Source organism: Oryctolagus cuniculus, chromosome 15 (genome assembly GCF_051225735.1).
Source record: "Oryctolagus cuniculus isolate XC-2025 breed Fujian yellow rabbit chromosome 15, ASM5122573v1, whole genome shotgun sequence".
NCBI classification, from domain to species: Eukaryota; Metazoa; Chordata; class Mammalia; order Lagomorpha; family Leporidae; genus Oryctolagus; species Oryctolagus cuniculus.
In genome coordinates, this window is record NC_142881.1 from 79,554,581 (window position 1) to 79,573,121 (window position 18,541).

General features: G+C 44.5%; 1 protein-coding gene across 20 annotated transcripts in view; it reads left to right on the forward strand.

Annotated features, from left to right (window-relative positions):
• SHLD2 (shieldin complex subunit 2) overlaps positions 1 to 17,927 on the forward strand; it is a 75,220-nt gene extending 57,293 nt beyond the window's left edge. For 11 of the 20 annotated variants that reach the window (XM_070057999.2, XM_070058007.2, XM_070058005.2 and 8 more), the window contains 6 exons: positions 5,162 to 5,356; positions 5,658 to 5,792; positions 10,480 to 10,686; positions 14,787 to 15,015; positions 17,083 to 17,198; positions 17,563 to 17,927. In XM_070057999.2, the coding sequence (XP_069914100.2) occupies positions 5,162 to 5,356; positions 5,658 to 5,792; positions 10,480 to 10,686; positions 14,787 to 15,015; positions 17,083 to 17,198; positions 17,563 to 17,738 (1,058 nt within the window). In that variant the 3' untranslated portion in view covers positions 17,739 to 17,927. The remainder of the gene's footprint in view (positions 1 to 5,161; positions 5,357 to 5,657; positions 5,793 to 10,479; positions 10,687 to 14,786; positions 15,016 to 17,082; positions 17,199 to 17,562) is intronic. The other 9 variants (XM_070058000.2, XM_070058009.2, XM_089313607.1 and 6 more) reach the window with 2 other exon arrangements.
• Positions 17,928 to 18,541: the final 614 nt, after the last annotated feature.

Sequence of the window (18,541 nt, forward strand, 5' to 3'; positions counted from 1 at the left end):
TGTGTGGAAAGCACACACACACACACACACGCACACACACACACAGAACTAAACGGATGTAAATAAAATATTTGCCAGTGGGAAGGAGTGCTGTGAAGAAACCCACAGAAGGCAATAGTTAGGTTTGAGAGGTGATGGGAAGCCAGTGGTGATAAACAGAAATGGAGAGATGGGAGGTTTTGTCAATAGAGTTAACAGGATGCTGTGGGTTTGGAGGTGGAAGATGGGAGCTATCTGCTGCTGCTGAGTTTCTGATGTAAGTAACTGGGTAACCTTTACTGGGGAAGGCTGAGAGGGAACAGATTTGGGGGAAATTAAGGGTTCTATTGTAGGCATGTTGGGTTTGAGATACCCTTTGAGGCTTCCAAGTAGAATTGGAAACAGTCCAGGACTCAGAGGACAAAACTCTGGTTCAGATTGCAGAGTTACTAGCATATGGATGGTGTTCATTTATTTTGTTAAAAAGTTTAAATTTTAAAATATTGTCTGTGAAATGATAGACTCACAGGGGATTACAAAAATAGTAAGCCAAGTCCCATGGACCCTTCATTCAGCTTCCCCCAGTGGCGACATCTTACAAAACTTTATTATAATGTCAGTGTAATGCTATTAACCAAACTGCAGACCTTATTCAGTTTTTACATGCACTTATCTGGGTTTATCTATAGTTCTATGCAGTGTTAGTAATCACCATGGTCAAAGTAAACTCAGAGAAACTCCCTCATGCCACCTCTTTAGAGTTCCCATCACCGTCCCTGTTCCCTCACAGCACTGATTTGTTCCCCATAGGGATCGTTTTGTTGTTTTGAGAATTGAATGTAAATGGAATCATGTTACATCAGTCTGACTTTTTTTTTTAAGATTTTGTTTGAAAGGTGGAGTGACAGAGAGAGAGAGAGAGCGCGAGCGAGAGAGAGCGCTTCCATCCGCAAATGATTGTAACAGCTGGGGCTGGGCCAGGACCAGTACAAAGCCAGGAACCTGGAAGTCCATCCATGTCTCCACGTGGGTGGCAGGGGCCCAAACACCTGGGCCATCTTCTTCTTCTTCTTCTTTTTTTTTTTTTTTTTTTTTTTTTAAGGGAAAGGGTTTATTGATGGGGGAAATCCGATAGGCCAGAGGGAAGGGGTTAAGGGAGGGGGGAGGTCGAGAGAGAGAGATCAGGAGAGCACGTTTGTGGGAAGCAGGACCTATTATACCCTTGTGGCCAGGGGCAGGGAAGTAGGAGCAGCAAATCCCATTAGAGTGGGGGTGGCACTGACACCTGTGGTTGGGCCATCTGGTCACCTGGTTTCTAGCAATGGTGATGGGGGCTAGATCCTAGGATGGTGTCTGGGGCATAGATTACACCACAGGTAAGACTGTGCCATTTTACTAACATCCTCCTCCCTTTTATCCCCCCCCTTTTCTTTAAAAAAAAAAAAGATTTATTTATTTATTTGAAAGTCAGAATTACACAGAGAGAAAGAGAGGCAGAGAGAGAGGTCTTCCATCTGCTGATTCACTCCCCAATTGGCTGCAATAGCTGGAGCTGTGCCAATCTGAAGCCAGGAGCTTATGCCGTGTCTCCCATGCAGGTACAGTGGCCCAAGGACTTGGGCCATCTTCTGCTGCTTTCCCAGACCACAGCAGAGAGCTGGATCGGAAGCAGAGCAGCCAGGCCTCGAACCGGTGCCCATATGGGATGCTGGCATTGCAGGCAGCAGGTTTACCCACTATGCCACAGCGCCAGCCCCCCCTTTTGTTTTTTATAAAGCAACCCTAATAAAAGTCCAGGTGGTGGTGGTGGAGGGATGATGATCTGTCTTTAGAGCTATTTCCTGCTGACGTAGGGTGACGATTTACTCTCCACTGGTGTGGGGCGATGTCTCAAGCCACAGTGTCCTGGGTGGAGCGCTGAGTATATCCCTGTAGCAGCATTTGGTTGACTGCCTGGTTGGGGAAGGCTTTGCTCCTTTCCATTATTACCTCCTGTAAACACTTAGACAAGGTAGTAGAAAAGCCAGGGTGAGAATAGCAGCCAATAATCCTAAGAGTGGCATTAGCTGAATATTGAGAGGATTTTACAACGGAGAGGAAATGGGGGGATTGGTCTTTGACCCTTGTGAAGACTGTTGGATGGATGGGGTTTTACGTGGCCTGATTGGTTCACATAATAACAACACAGTTAAGATAAGTCTGTTCTGTAGTACCACGCCTGTTAGTGAGGCTGGGCCGTCTTCTGTTGCTCTGCTCAGGTGCATTACCAGGGACTTGAACCCGTGTTCTTATGGGATGTGATGCTGCAGGCGGCAGCTTAACCCACTGCACCACAACGCTGTCCCCTCAGTGTGATCTTCGGAGATTTTGTTCTCCCAAGTAATGATAATGCCCTGGAATCCATTCAGTTTGTTGTGTACGTCAATAGTTACTTCTTTTTAGTGTTGAGTACTGTTCTAGTACATGGATCTACCAGAGTTTAATTGTTCACCTGCTGAATAACATTTGTATAATTTGCCAATTTGGGCTGTTATGAATAAAACAGATACGAAATATGAGTACAGGTTTTTGTGTGAACGTAAATTTCATTTCTCTGGCATAAATGCTGGGTTACATTTTGTAAGTGCATGTTTAGTTTCATAAGAAACTACCAAACTGTTTTCCTGAGTGCTTATATCATTTACAATTCTTTTTATTTAATTTATCATATTTATAGATTTATTTGAAAGAGTTACAGAGAGGGAGAGGCAGAGGGAGGGAGAGAGAGATAGAGAGAGAGAGAGAGAGATCTTCTGTCCTCTGGTTCACTCCCCAAATGGCTGCAATGGCCAGGGCTGTGCCAGACCGAAGCCTAGATCAGGAACTTCATCTAGGTCTTCACATGGGTGCAAGGTCCAAAGCACTTGGGCTATCTTCCACTGCTTTCCCAGGCATGTTATCAGGGAACTGGATCAGAAGTGCAACAGCTGGGACTCAAACTGGTGCCCATATTGGATGCTAGTGTTGCAGGCAGAGGCTTTATGTACTACACCACAGCCGACCCCTATCATTTAAAACTCCTACCAGCAATGTATCTTTGAGTTCACAGGTTTTTTTGCACCAGTAATCATGTATAATATATTTACCTTATTTTTTATTTTAACCATTCTAATCGTTATGCTGTGATATCTTGTTGTTGGGTTAATTTACTTTTCCCTAATGGCACAGAACAGATCTAATATACAAAATACAGCTAAAGAGATAGAAGATCTAAACAGCATAAAAACTAGGTTTGACTTTATGGATACAAATCAAACTATAATAGTAGAAATATACATTCTTCTCTTGTGCCCTCAACACATCCAAAAAGTTGATTATCTGTTAGGTCACAAAAAAAATATCAATGACTTTGGGCCGGCGCCCTGGCTCACTAGGCTGATCCTCTGCCTATGGCGCCGGCACACCGGGTTCTAGTTGTGGGGAGCAACTCAGACTAGACTGTTACTCGAATTAAGACTTACTCTATGCATCTGCTCTCCCACAATATGGCGCTGGGAGAGGAGGAAACAGCTTCTACACAGCTGCCTCCAGTTCAACCAATAAACAGCAGGACCTGCTCCTGATTGGAGGAGAGCAGCGTACTCGGCGTGTGGGTAGCAGAGTTGGGATTGGTGGAAGAGGACTATAAAGGAGGAGAGAGACAACATGCACCAGGAACATCTAAGGGGAACACCTGAGGAACATCTGAGCAGCCCCTGAGAGAGCCAGCCGGCGGTGTGCCGCTCCCCCGTGGAAGTGGGGAAAGTGGCCAGGGGGAACCGCCCTTCCACGGAGGTGGAAGGGACGGTAGCCAACCCGGGAAGAACCAGCAGCAAACCCGGGGAGGGCCGAGCAGACAAAAGAACAGCGCAGGGTCCTGTGTCGTTCCTCCACGAAGACGGGGAGCGACACTAGTCCTGGTCAGGGCACCGGATTCTCTCCCAGTTGCCCCTCTTCCAGGCCAGCTCTCTGCTGTGGCCCGGGAGTGCAGTGGAGGATGGCCCAAGTGCTTGGGTCCTGCACCCCATGGGAGACCAGGAGAAGCACCTGGCTCCTGAATTCGGATCAGCGCGGTGCACCGGCCACAGCGTGCCGGCTGCAGCGGCCATTGGAGGGTGAACCAACAGCAAAGGAAGACCTTTCTCTCTGTCTCTCTCTCTCTCACTGTCCACTCTGCCTGTCAAAAAAAGAAAAGAAAAGAAAATATCAATGATTTTCATAAAATGTGAGTATTACAAATGTGCTGATCGAAATGGTATACCTAGAGTCTCAACAAAAATTTTATTTGGAAGTTTTACAACCTATATAATAAATCCAACACTTTTACCAATAAATATGAAAGAATATAAAAAGAAATTAATTAAATTCCAAGCTCAGAGAACTTTCAGAAGAACAATTAAGTAAATTAAAAAATCCCAAGGAAGAAAATAATTCAGATAAAAGCAGAAATTAATGAAAATGAGAATTGAGGGGCCAGCGCTGTGGCATAGCGGGTAAAGCCGCCACCGGCAGTGCCATCATCCCTTATGGGCGCCGGTTCAAGTCCCAGATGCTCTACTTCCAATCCAGCTCTCTGCTATGACCTGGGAAAGCAGTAAAAGATGGCCCTAGTCCTTGCGCCCCTGCACCCATATGGGAGACCCAGAGGAAGCTCCTGGCTCCTGACTTTGGATTGGCTCAATACCTCTCTCTGTAATTGTCTTCCAAATAAGTAAAAACAAATCTTTAAAAAAAAATAAAGGTAACCCAGTAAAATGTTGATGGATGTTTGTTTTTATTTAAGGTATTGGTGAAGGGATCACATCAGACTCCAGGGATTGGAAAACCAATGGGATGTTTTTAAGGTGCTGGAGGAGTCAAAACAATAATGGAAATTTTGAGCTTTGCTAATTGGTAGAAAAATGTATTACCAATGCCAGTAGAGAAGTAAGGGACAGAGCAAGGTTTTTAGAGAGGATAAATAATTGTTTCCAATGATTAAAAATATCAAGCTTTATTTTCTGCATTTAAACTGATTCAAGAAGAAGCTACATATTTTGTAGAGATGAAACCATGTTTTATATACAATCCCACTTTACAACATAAAATACAGTGCTAAGAAAATATTGTATGTCATCAAGAAAATATAATGTTGCCATCCTTTTTGTGGGTTTTTCCTTCCTAGATTCCAGTATTGTTAGTGGTGATGTACTTCGGGACTTGCTGGCGTATGTGTCTTCCAAACACCCCTACCTCAGAGATCTACCTCACAGGCAGCCTCAGAAGGGGAGCAGTGTGGAGTTTGTAGACTTGGAGCAGCTCCAGTGTGAAACCTTAGTCCATGCAGTGCTCCGAGTTGTGGATATCACAGTATTAACAGGTGAACATTGGGTACTTCCTGACTTTTAGATTGCAGCTAATTGAGCATGCATGGACTCTCTTTCCAGTCGTTATTCTCTGAACAATATAGTATAGCAGCTGTTTACATAGCACGGACTCGCTGTTGAGTATTCTGGGTGATCTAGGGCAGACTAAAGTATATGGAAGGATGTGCATGGGTTTATGCAGATAGCGTACTATTTATGTAGGGAATTTGAGCATCTGTGGGTTTTAGTGTCTGGGGGTACAGATACTGAGGGGCGGTTGTAACACCAACTACGACCCTCCTTTTCCTTTTCCAGAGGCTTCGTACAATTACAGAGGGCAGAGGCAAAGGAAAGTCATAGTAACAGTGGAGCAGACCCAAGGTCAACATTATGTGCTTGTGTTATGGGGTCCTGGAGCATCATGGTACTCACAACTTCAAAGGAAAAAAGGTAAACACACTAAAAACGTTTAATGTATTTGTATTTTGGTAAATGATTAATGCTTCTGTTCCTGAGATGAAGAGAATCTTAGAAGAGATAAGACAGCATTTGAAGTGGCAGTGATCATGATTGAATATTCTTCTGCCAGTTTTCTCTGTTACAGTTTTTGTATCTTTTGTAACAATTCGGTTGTCTAAAAACTCTTTTATAATTAATGGTGTCAAAATAAAGGCTTACATTTATTACCAGATATACTAATTTAACTTTTAATGAAGATTTATCTCCTTCAGACAGTGTCCTTTAAAGATTAATTCTGGGGGGGCCGGTGCTGTGGCTCACTAGGTTAATCCTCCGCCTGCGGCACCAGCATCCCATATGGGCGCTGGGTTCTAGTCCCGGTTGCTCCTCTTCCACTCCAGCTTTCTGCTGTGGCCCGGGAAGGCAGTGGAGGATGGCCCAAGTCCTTGGGCCCCTGCACCTCTTGGGAGACCAGGAAAAAGCTCCTGGCTCCTGGCTTTGGATTGGTGCAGTGCCGGCCGTAGCAGCCATTTGAGGGGTGACCCAATGGAAGGAAGACCTTTCTCTCTGTCTCTCTCTCTCACTGTCTAACTCTATCTGTCAAATAAAAAATAAAAATAAATAAATAAATAAGTTAATTCTGGAGAAGCTCCTACGATTTTTTTTTCAGGCAGGGTACTCTTGAAAAATGAGCTGCTCTCTGGTTATAAGGCAGATATTAGAGTTTCATTAACTCTTTCAAATTATAAGTACTGCTCAACAAATCACTATGTATCAGGGTTTTCTTTAATTGTTTTAAAAGTATAGACTGTCAGCCTGTGCCGCGGCTCAATAGGCTAATCCTCCACCTTGCGGCGCCAGCACACTGGGTTCTAGTCCCGGTCGGGGCGCCGGATTCTGTCCCGGTTGCCCCTCTTCCAGGCCAGCTCTCTGCTGTGGCCAGGGAGTGCAGTGGAGGATGGTCCAAGTACTTGGGCCTTGCACCCCATGGGAGACCAGGATAAGTACCTGGCTCCTGCCATCGGATCGGCACGGTGCGCCAGCCGCTGCTCGTCGGCCGTGGCAGCCATTGGAGGGTGAACCAACAGCAAAGGAAGACCTTTCTCTCTGTCTCTCTCTCTCTCACTGTCCACTCTGCCTGTCAAAAAAAAAAAAAAAAATTAAATTAAAAAAAAAAGTATAGGCTGACATCCAAAGAAAGTTCATATTTCAAATATGACCCTTTTTTTTATATTTTTTAAAGTTTAAATAATTTGTGGTGTAATAGATGAAATTAAATCAATATTCTAGTAAAATAGTATGTCTCTCTTTTGATATTGTGAGATTCTCTTGTAGCAATAAGATAGTTTGATTAGTGGTATAAGGTATTTTACCCTGCTATATTAAAGATTGATTGAGTGTATGGCCCATTGTTTTTTACCCAAAGATATTAATGTCTCTTCCCAAACTTCTGCCTATGAAGTAGTTATCTGTGGTAGGATCTGTCACATTGTCTCCCTTAATCATTAATAGTTATAACCAGGATTTGCGATAAGTCTGACTTCCGACTTTTATGTTAGGATCAAACAGTGAAAGATGTTTGTTCAGTTGAGAAATCTGGCAAACACATATTGATGAGAGCGTAGTCATGATCACTGACCACCGTATCATAGCCAAGGGCATGAGTCTAGAGCGTGCTGACCAAAAATGTAGGTCAGAGGTGTACCGGAGCTGTAGGGAGCAGGTTGCTCCATGCTTGCCACGAATATTCTTTTAAGGTTAACAGTTATTTGGTTAATAGAAGATAAATTGTAGTCTTTTAATAATTCTACCATATTTAGGTTAATATTGGAAACTTATTAATCCACATATTTAGATGTGGTAGTTTATTGTTGATCCAGCACATATTTATTTTTAATCACCATTTAGAAGTTTTAATATCCATTTCAATACTGCAAGATTGTTCTTTTTTAAGGGAAAATTCAGATTTCAAAGGACCACTTAAATAAGTGTTTCTACTTTCAAATATTGTTGGCATTCTATTTATTCATTTAAGATTTCCTATTCTTTCTATTAACTACAATTAAATTCTTTCTGTTAACTTCTGGGCACTGCTTTACTTCCTCCTAAGGATAACAAACTCATTTTGGATAATATAACCAGAAATGAATTCAGCAGTCATTATTTGAATACTGGAGATAATAAAGTTGATTCTGTGGGGAAGAATAGTAAGAAATCCCAAATTTACACACTTTTGAAATATGCATTGTTTGTAGGACTTTGGTGTGCCTCATGTATGCCAGGCACTGTCACAGCTTAGGTCCTAACGATGGTGAACTAAGGTCATAAACCCTACGTTGTAGTAGTGGTTGAGTAAGCCTAGAATAAGCTTCTCAGAACTAAATGCTGGGGAGGGTGTTTGTTGTAATGCTTGGGATGCCCACGTTGTGTATTGGAGTGTCTCAGTTTCAGTCCTGGAGGATCCTGGAATGCCTTCCTGCATGCAGATGATGGCGCAGGTACTTGGGTTCCTGTCACTCATGTGGGAGACCCAGATGGAGTTCCTTATTCTTGGCTTTGCTCTGGCCCAGCCCTGGCCAGCTGTTGTGGGCATTTGGGGGAGTTAACCAATGGATAGAAGATTCTCTCTCTCTCTGCCTCTGCCTCCCTGAAACTGTGCCTTTCAAATATAAATAAGTAAATCTTTTAAAAAATTTTAAATTTGGGCGCTGGAGCTTGTAGTTAGATCTCCGTTCTTGCCACCTTAAACCGTGCGAAGCGTCTTGGGGTTTCAGGGCACCCCAGGGCAGCAGTGCTGACAGGCTCCAGGGCATCTCAGGATAGGAGCTGAAGGCGGAGGCAGCCCCAGGCAGCTTCTCCTTGTTTCTGGGTTACTCCTTCAGGACTTTCTCTGCTTCTCCACCACATGGAAGGCACTTCCTAATTTTACTTCTCCTTCCAGCAGGCCAGCTTCGTTTCTGGATTCTCAGCCAGGAGAATCTGATTGTGCGGCCTGATCCCATCAGCTGTGACAGGAAGATGAGGGCCTGAGCTGCTTTCAGTGAGGAGCGTGTGGCCTGGCTGTACACCTGGCTTGTGCTCACCATCCAGGGAACATAGATTCATTAGCTTAGAGCTGCATGTATCATAGAATCCCAGCTTGATAAACACATAGCTATAAATATGTGTGTATATTTAAAAATCGAGAAATGGCTTTCTTAATGCTAGCAATGGTATTTGTGTGGTATTATGTGGTTTTTATTTTCTCTTTATGCCTTTAGTTTGAATTTTAGGTGTGGGTGAGCTTCTGCATTTATTCTTCAAATTTTTTTATTGTAAAAGCCATAAAACATACACAAAAGTAGAGAGAATAGTAAGAACAAGAGTACCTCAAAGAGTTAATAATTAGACCTCTAGTCATTTATCATGATATAAAGATGTAGCGAAAAATCTGTTTATCTCAGTTCTGTTTATAATAGTGAAAAATAAAAGCAACCAAAGAGTCTCAAAGTAGAGGATTCTTATAATTTTAAGATTTTGGTTTATTTGTGCAGTTTTTTTTTTTTTAAAGATTTATTGATTTGAGAGTCAGAGTTACACTGAGAGAGAAGGAGAGGCAGAGAGAGAGAGAGGTCTTCCACCCAATGGTCCGTTCTCCATTGGCCGCAACGGCCAGAGCTGCGTCGATCCAAAGCCAGGAGCTTCTTCTGGGTCTCCCATGCAGATGCAGGGGCCCAAGTACTTGGGCCATCTTCTACTGCTTTCCCAGGCCATAGCAGAGAGCTGGATCAGAACTGGAGCATATGGGACTTGAACCGGCACCCATATGGGATGCTGGCACTGTTATGCAACAGTGCTGGCTCCTTATTTGTGCAGTTTTTATAGATTGCATATTCATATATAAATAATATATTGCAACTTTTAAAGATACTGTAGAATAATACTTAATGATATAAAAACATATATTTAGCACATTAACTAAAACTCAAATAAATCCAAAACAACTGGTTGTCCACTAAAATGTTAACTATTTTATTTTAGGGTATTGAGGTTATGGCTGCTATCTATTTATTTACTTAGCTTGTCTGATTTCTCAGAATAGAAAGCTATTTTAAAAATAATAATTGGTTGTTAAATAGCAACTTGGAATATATGTTCTTTAGTTCTGTATAATGATACTCTGATTGGAGAGATTTCCTGACTTATTTTAAATTCTCTATCCAAAAAAGTGGGTTAGATTTATGGAAACTGCAAACCTAGTTGTTATCAGAAAAGTTAATGCTGAGAAACCTCGTCTTGTTTTATTGCATTTTTATTTTTTAAAGATTTATGTATTTATTTGAAAGGCTGAACGTGTGTGTGTGTGTGTGTGTATACAAGAGTGAGAGAGAGATCTTCCATCCTCTGGTTCATTCCCCAGATGGCCCCACAGTAGCCAGCACTGGACCAGCCAGGAGCCAGTGCTTCATCCAGGTCTCCCATGTGGGTGGCAGAGGCCCAAATACTTGGGTCATCTTCCACTGCAGCTTTCACTGTGAAGCTACAACACTGGCTCCATATTTTGTATCTTGATACTCAAATTCTTTAGTAATAAAATTTGTAGTTAACTGATCCAATCAGGTCAATCTATTTAATCTGATCTTGAACCTAGACTTTTTACTTTTTGGTGACTTTTTGTTTTTATTTGTTTTTGTTTAAGATTGTATTTGGGAATTTAAATATCTTTTTGTTCAGCCTAATGGTGTACTAGAAAACCTAGAATTACATACAACACCTTGGTCATCCTGCGAGTGTCTATTTGATGATGATATAAGGGCAATTACATTTAAAGCAAAATTTCAAACAAATCCACCGTCCTCACTGAAGGTGTCAGACTTAGCAACTCACCTGCAAGATAAGTGTTCAGGTAAGATCATTGTATACCTAAAACGTTGCTAGTTTTAATATATGCAAAGAAGCTACCATTTCTAAAAAGAATGTATAATATAATGACTATAAAAGTGAAATACATATCCTTGCAAATAGCTGAACCAGATGTTAGCAACTTCTTAGCTTTTTGCCTCTAGTCCTTTGAGGTGAACTTGTAATGCATTTTTGTGCGTAGTTACCAACAGCTCATTGTCTGATAAACCAGAAGTAGAAAAAGCACCTTCACCAGAGCCACTGTAGACATAAACACCTTAGGAAGTCTGTTGGCTGCCGTGTGGACACAGCTGTAAAGATTTCACAGTGATGTAAATCGTGTGACGCTTACTTACTGCCCTGTAAACGTAACAGCATACTTCCCAAACTCAGATATGTGTGGAGAGTGTAGATAAAATTCATCCTCAGAAGCACATCACAGAGAAAAATGCCTTTGATGATGAATTTTTGTACACCTCCCATTAAGTAAATGTGATTACAGTGATCTGTTTTGAGTGAAGTAACAAAAAAAATACCTTTGAGGTTCAAAATTTCATAGACTTTTTTTATTTCTTTGAGAAGCAGAGTTATAGACACAGAGAGACAGAGAGAAAGGTCTTCCATCTGCTGGTTCACTCTCCAAATGGCCACAACAGCCAGAGCTGTGCTAATCCGAAGCCAGGAGCCAGGAGCTTCTTCCGGGTCTCCCACGCAGGTGCAGGGGCCCAAGACTTGGGCTGTCTTCTACTGCTTTCCCAGGCCATAGCAGAGAGCTGGATTGGAAATGGAGCAGCCGGGTCTTGAACCGGTGCCCATATGGGATGCTGGCACTTTAGGCCAGGGCATTAACCCGCTGTGCCACAGCGCCAGCCCCTACTTTTCCTCATTACTTAAGGTAGGAATTGAGATTGTTGATATGAGACCTTTCTTTTTTTCACTATAGATCTTCAGCGTCATAAATTTCCCTCCAAGTACAGTTCCCATGCTCTCTATTCAGCGCCCTGTGTGTTGTGAGAATTGCCACTCTAGCTCGTGGGAGAGGCACTATTCCCAGATCTGTGCTCACCCCGGGGATGTTCCTAGTTTTTTGGGTGGTTCTTTCCTTGGCTGCTGGTCAGTGCTCCAGAGTTCTTGCTCTTTGCACCCCCCTCTGTCTGTCCAGTGCCCTACCCCTGAGAACTCACAGCCATGTTGGCCTCACAGACCCAAAGCTCCAGCTCCTGTCAGCTCAGGGAAAGCACCAGCTCTGAGCTGTCTGGGGTCTCCTTCCCAGGCAGTGCCCATATGGGATGCTGGCATTACAGTCTGTGGCTTTACCCACTAGGCCACAGTGCTGGCCCCATCAGTGCACTTCTGATAGCACATACCCAGAGGTGGTATCGGGCTCCTCAGGGTGAAGAGTTAGGGTGCCCTGACTTCAGACATCAGTCACAAGTATTGGGTGCCCAGGTTCCCATGTCTCTGTCTGACTCTGTACAGAGCTGGGGGTTCCCACATCCCCCTTTTTGGACTTGATCATTTGCTAGAATGGCTCACTGAATTCAGGAGCACTCTTTACTACCATTTGTGGTTTGTTATAAAGGATACAATTCAAGAATAGCTAAATGGAAGTGATGTATAAGGCAAGTTATGGGGGGTAGGGCATAGAGCCTGCATGCCCTCATTGGGCGCTCCACCCTCTCTGCCCATGGATATGCTCACCAACCCAGAAGTTCTCCAAACCTGGTTGCATAGGGTTTTTATCAAGTCTTCATTCCACAGGCATGATTAAGTCATTGGCCAGTGGTGCTTAACTCAATCTCCAGCCCCTCTCCCCGGGAGGATGGGACTGGAGAGATCAAAGTTCCAACCTTCTAATCCTGCTTTGGCCTTCCTGATCCCCTCCCAAAGCTACCTATTGGTCCCCAGATACCAATCATCTCACTTTTATCAACTGTGCAGATTCCAAGCGTTTTAGGAATTTTGTGCCAGAAATCAGGAGCAGACCAAATATTTATTTTTGATTTATAACTCAAGATATGGGCAAGAATCTAGTCTCTTACTCCACCCTAGTCAAGTGCCAGATTATAGTTTTACTATTTGCCAGTGACCTGCTGGGATGGCTAGATCAGAAAACTCAGCCAATGTGCCTGGCTTGGTTTTAAACATAAAAATTAACAACTCCATGGATAGTAATGAAATAGGAGGCCGCAGCACTGATCTGGCCCCTCTGGCTCAAGGATGAACCCAGGAGTGGCCATGTTCTTGGAGATCAGGGGTCTGCTTGCTTTACAGCAGTGAGAGTAGGGCCAGGACTGTGTCTGCCTCCTTGTAAAGAGAGGACAACGTTCACCGAGCGTCTCCCCCACTGCCCACAGAATGTCGGCTCAGCAGGCTGCAAGCCCCTTGCAAGCAGCCCACATTCAGAGTGCCATATTACTTCTCCTAAGCAGGCGTGTATGTTTATACAGTGGTAGGATAACGATGGCATTCTTTTAAACGGACTGAAGTCTTCCCTCAATAGTGTTTTAGTCATTGAGCGTGTCTATGGTGGGTTATTAGATGTGCAACCATGACCTCTCGTGCTAACTTGGGAAACGTGGTGCAATTGGAAGAGACATGCGCCTTCTTTGGGCACTGAAAGGCTGAGACAAGTAGAAGAACTAAAGAACAGCAGAGCTGCTGTTCATGGTACCCTGAGAGAGGTGACAGGAAAAGCGAGTGGAGACCAGAGCGATGAGGTGTTGGCCTGGGATATTCTAGCGTCTACAGTGATGAGAAAGAACAAATTTGAAGGCTTAAAGAAATCTTTAAATTAAACATGGAGAGGAAGGGAGAATAATGCTCTGATAAACTCCTGTGTTCAACAGGCAAAGATAAACTAACAGTGTGTCTGGCAGGTCACAGAGAAAGGATTTGTCTAATGGGTGGATGGCCATTAGAGGTCCTGGTGAGTCATTCAAGAACTGTTTAGGAAATTAGGGTGCTTAATGTGCACCCCGAGCAGGTTGATGACAGGCAGGAAATTGGGAGTAAAAAAGATTTTTTGAAAAAATATTTATTTATTTATTTATTTGAAAGTCAGAGTTACACAGAAAGAGAAGGAAAGACAGAGAGAGAGACAGAGAAAGAGAGAGAGGTCTTCCATCCGTTGGTTCACTGCAACAGCCGGAGCTGCGCTGATCCGAAGCCAGGAGTCAGGAGCTTCTTCTGGGTCTCCCACGTGGGCGTAGGGGCCCAAGCACTTGGGCCATCTTCCACTGCTTTCCCAGGCCATAGTGGAGAGCTGGATCGGAAGTGGAGCAGCTGGGACTTGAACCGGCACCCATATGGGATGCTGGCACCGCACACAGTAGCTCAACCCATTATGCCACAGCGCCGGCCCCCTAAAAAAGATTTTAAAGAGGGTAAATTGTTGGCCGGCGCCGCGGCTCACTAGGCTAATCCTCCGCCTGTGGTGCCGGTACTCCGGGTTCTGTCCCGGGTGCTCCTCTTCCAGTCCAGCTCTCTGCTGTGGCCCGGGAAGGCAGTGGAGGATGGCCCAAGTGCTTGGGCCCTGCACCCACATGGGAGACCAGGAGGAAGCACCTGGCTCCTGGCTTTGGATCGGCACAGCGCCAGCCATAGTGGCCATTTGGGGGGTGAACCAACCAACGGAAGGAAGACCTTTCTCTCTGTCTCTTGCTGTCTAACTCTGCCTGTAAAAAAAAAAAAAAGAGGGTAAACTGTTGGTATATTATTTTTGGACAAGGTGGAGAGTAGAATAACTCATGTTCTATTTGTCTTTTGGCTGTGATCATTTTAAAAGAAGACAGGGCAGGGAGAAAGGGCATGGTAACTGGTTCGTGTATCTGCAGTACTAAACGAAGGCTTAAACTGTGCTTGATTCTAGAGGAGAGGAGGGAGAAAGCACCCGCCCTGTCAGCCGGGTTAGCTGCAGGCAGATGCATGTCCTCCCCTTAGAATCTGGAGTCAGTGCTGAGACCACAGGGAGCCTTTGTCTGGGGAGATAGAAGGCCCAGAGCAGGGCCTCCGGGTGAGCCTGTGACTAACCCCGTATTTGTAAATCAGCGCAACACGTTTGGTCCAGAATTTCTAGTGTTCCTTTTGGTTTGCCTTCTCTAGGAGTGACTCTAATTAAAGCCCGGATTCTGGAGCTGGCATTTCCCACTGCAGCAGCTCAGGAGATCGCACTAAATGCTCACACTTCTCTGGGGAGGGTCTTCGCTTCTCTTCCCCAAATCATATACACTGGCTGTGCAAAGTGTGGACTGGAACTAGAGACGGATGAAAATAAGATCTACAAACAGTGTTTTAACTGCTTGCCATGTATGAGGAAGAAAATCTACTACAGGTAAGGCATCGAAGCAAGCTGACGTGATGGAAAATGATTATTATTAGTATAGGGTGAGAAATGACCAAAAATTATATATCAGCCCTTACTTTCATACAAGAACAAATTGAAGCTATTCCAAGAGAATAAATTGTACTTCCTGAGTGACAAATAGCTGTTTATGAAAGCACAAATTGCCCGGTTATCATGACAGGAATTTTTAAAAGCAGTAATCGAGACACTGTCCACTCTGCCTGTCAAAAAAAAAAAAAAAAAAATAGCAGTAATCGGGAGATTACTATGAAGGAAGGCAGTGGAGGATGGCCCAAGTGCTTGGGCCCTGCACCCGCATGGGAGACCAGGAGAAGCACTGGCTCCTGGCTTCAGATCGGCGCAGTGCGCCAGCCCTACTGGCCATTTGGGGGGTGAATCAACAGAAGGAAGACCTTTCTCTCTGTCTCACTATCTATATCTCTTCCTGTCAAATAAAAAAAAGTGGCATATTCAAGAAAATGTTCGCTCATGAACCTTGTTTCCCTTCTTAGATATTTGTGTTTGCTATAGATATGTGAGTGAATTTTCCTGTTGCTTTGAAAGTGTGCTTTTGTGGGGAAGAGGATTGAATAAAGATGCATGATATATAATGTGATGAAAATGGAGTTCTCATCTGAAGTTAAGGCCTCGTATGTTAGGTGACTTTCAATATCATTTACTCCATTCTGCTTCTTCCTTGCCACTCAAACCACTTCTTTTTAAAAAATTAATCCAGACATTATTTTTAAGGCTCATTTTATTTATTTGAAAGGCAGTTACAGAGAGATAGAGAGAGAGAGCAATCTTCCATCTATTGGCTCACCCCCCAAGTGGCTGCAACAGCCTGGGCTGGGCCAGGCCAAAGCCAGGAACCAGGACCTTCATCTGGGTCTTCCACATGGGTGTAGGGGACCAAGGACTTCGGCCATCTTCTCCTGTTTTCCCAGGCACATTAGCAGGGTGCCGAGACTTGAACCGACACCCATATGGGATGCCAGCACTGCAGGCAGTGGCTTAATCCATTTGCCACAATGCTGGCCCCTCAAACTGCTTTTGTCAGGGCAAGCAGCAATTTTAATGTTGCCTCATCTATGGATATATATTTGATTACTTCTGCCTTTTATTATTTATTTATTTAATTGAAAGGCAGGCAGAGAGAGAGGGAGAAACAGAGACAGAGAAAAATCAATCTTCTATCTGCTGGTTCACTCCTCAAATACCCACAATATCCGGGGCTGGGACAGGCTGAAACCAGGAGCCAGGATCTCCATCCAGGCCTCCCTCCTTGAGCTGTTACCCTCTGCCTCCCAGAGTGCATGTTAACAGGAAGCTGGATTGAAAGCAGAGGCAGGACTCTATCGTAGGCACTCTGACAGGGGACGCAGGCATCGCGAGTGCCAGCCCACGCTGCTGTGGCGCCACTGCTCGTACTTCCCCTCACCTAGCTTCAGGGGCCCTGCCTTCTGGTTTCTAAATTGCCTGTCAGACCCTTCCCTCTCAGCCTCTGCCGCTAATGTTGGGGTCCGCCCAGAGTCCTCTTTGTTCTGTCTGTGTGCTCTGCCTGGCTGATCATACTGTCTCCATGTGTTTGGATATGACCTGTCTACTCTCCATGGTGTCTCATGACCTGTCCCTTCTCTCTTCTGAGTTCATTTTTGTGTATGGTGTACGAATGTGAGTCCACTGTTGTTATTCTGCATGTGGATGCACAGTTGTCCCAGTGTGGCCTGCGGGAGACTGTTACGTCTCCATGGGGTCCTCTCAGCACCATTGTTGAAAGTTTATTTTCTTTGTGTCCACTGACTACTTACGTTCCATGAATGGAGGAATGGATGTGTCTTGTCACTAGTGTACATCCTGAGCTTAGCACAGGCCACGGGACATCACAGAGAGTCTGCCTGTTGAGCAGACAGAGAAGACAGCCTGCAGGAGAGAATCGCGAGGAGGAGGAAAGGACCCAGGATCACCACGTGCCTGAGGGGCGGGCCGGGAGTCGTGCTCTGGCTCTGTTGGAGGAGAGCACTCTCAATGCCCTTCTCCATTTATTTTTTTCAGGCCAGCTTTAATGACCGTAGCTGATGGAAGCCATAAGGTTTGCATCCACGTAGGATCCAAGCTGATAGAGAAGATGCTTCTCAACATTGCACCAGACTGCCTGGACAGACTGATAGGTAACGTAGCAACATGCCACCAAGAGGTTGTTCTTGCTGAAACCGTTAATTCAGGAGCACAGGTGCTCTTCTTTTGAGTGTCTAGTAAGTTTTGTTTGAAAGATAAACATTGCATTGTAGCAGTGTACTGTTTTAAGAAGCTGGTAGCTGTGCCATGACAGGTGCTGCTTTCTGTCTGAACCGTGTGTCATCTGCACCTGCTTTGCATGTCCAGCCATCAGTCTAGATGACCTTCAATAACTGGCAAATAGAAGCATAGGTTTAGGAAAAGAACTTGAAAATGCGCGGAGACTGGAGGGGCCGAGGGAGAGTGTGTGTGTTTCTGTGGGGCTGCATGCTGAGCCTGTATGTGTCACTTCCTCAGTGCCCTCCTCCAAGGTCACCTACGGGATGGTCGCCGCGGATCTGCTGCACTCCTTGTTGGCAGGCGGTGGGGAGCCCCGTGTGCTGAAGCTTCGGAGCCTGTTTGTGTTAGACGAAAACAGCTACCCACTGCAACAGGACTTCTCCCTGCTGGATTTTCATCCCGACAGTGTGTAGCACGGAGCCTCTGCCTTTCCCTGAGGCCCCGGGCAGAGACTGCAGGCATTTCAAGGAAGATGCACTGAACAATTATTTGTCTTCTGAAGTAAATGAATGACAGGGTTTTGCTTTGGACTTTTTAGCAAATGTATTTTACAAAGAGAATTGTGTTAAATATATAAATTAAAGCTATTTTTTCTAAGAAAATTCCATGAGGTTTAAAAAATTGGTTTTTTTCCCTTTCCAAAATTTCTCCTAGAGAGATGATCGAGCAGTGGAGGCAGTCGCGGAGTGGGTCCCTAGTAAGCCCAGGTCCGCCATTTGCTCAGTGCGCGGTCTGCCACTCCAGGCGTTGCACAAGGCCCTTCCACAGACTTCGCTTTTCTGCTGTGCTCACGAACCCTAGGTACTTCCCCTCATTCATTTTCACACTCGGCCGAGAAGCAATCCTCCTCGTTCCTTTTTTAAAGAATTATTTATTTTTTTACTTGAAAGAGTGTCAGAAAGGGAGCTCTTTCGTCTGCTTGTTCACTCCTTGCTCCTGACATTCACAAACAATCCCTGTGAAATGATTTTCTTGATTGTAGCTGTACGTGATAATAGAGTAGTTTGTAAAAGCCTACGCTTAGGTTCAGGACAAGCATGTCCTTCCTTAAAATACATTGAAAATGAAGGGGAAAGAACATTGTGCTTCAACTCATAAAGGGAGAAAGAGGGACCTGTGGTTAGTTCTCATCTAACGTGTGAGTGCCTCCCTGCATCTCCCAAGAGACTTCCCACAGTTGTTTGCATCATGAGCACAGAAGGAGCTGGCGGGAAGT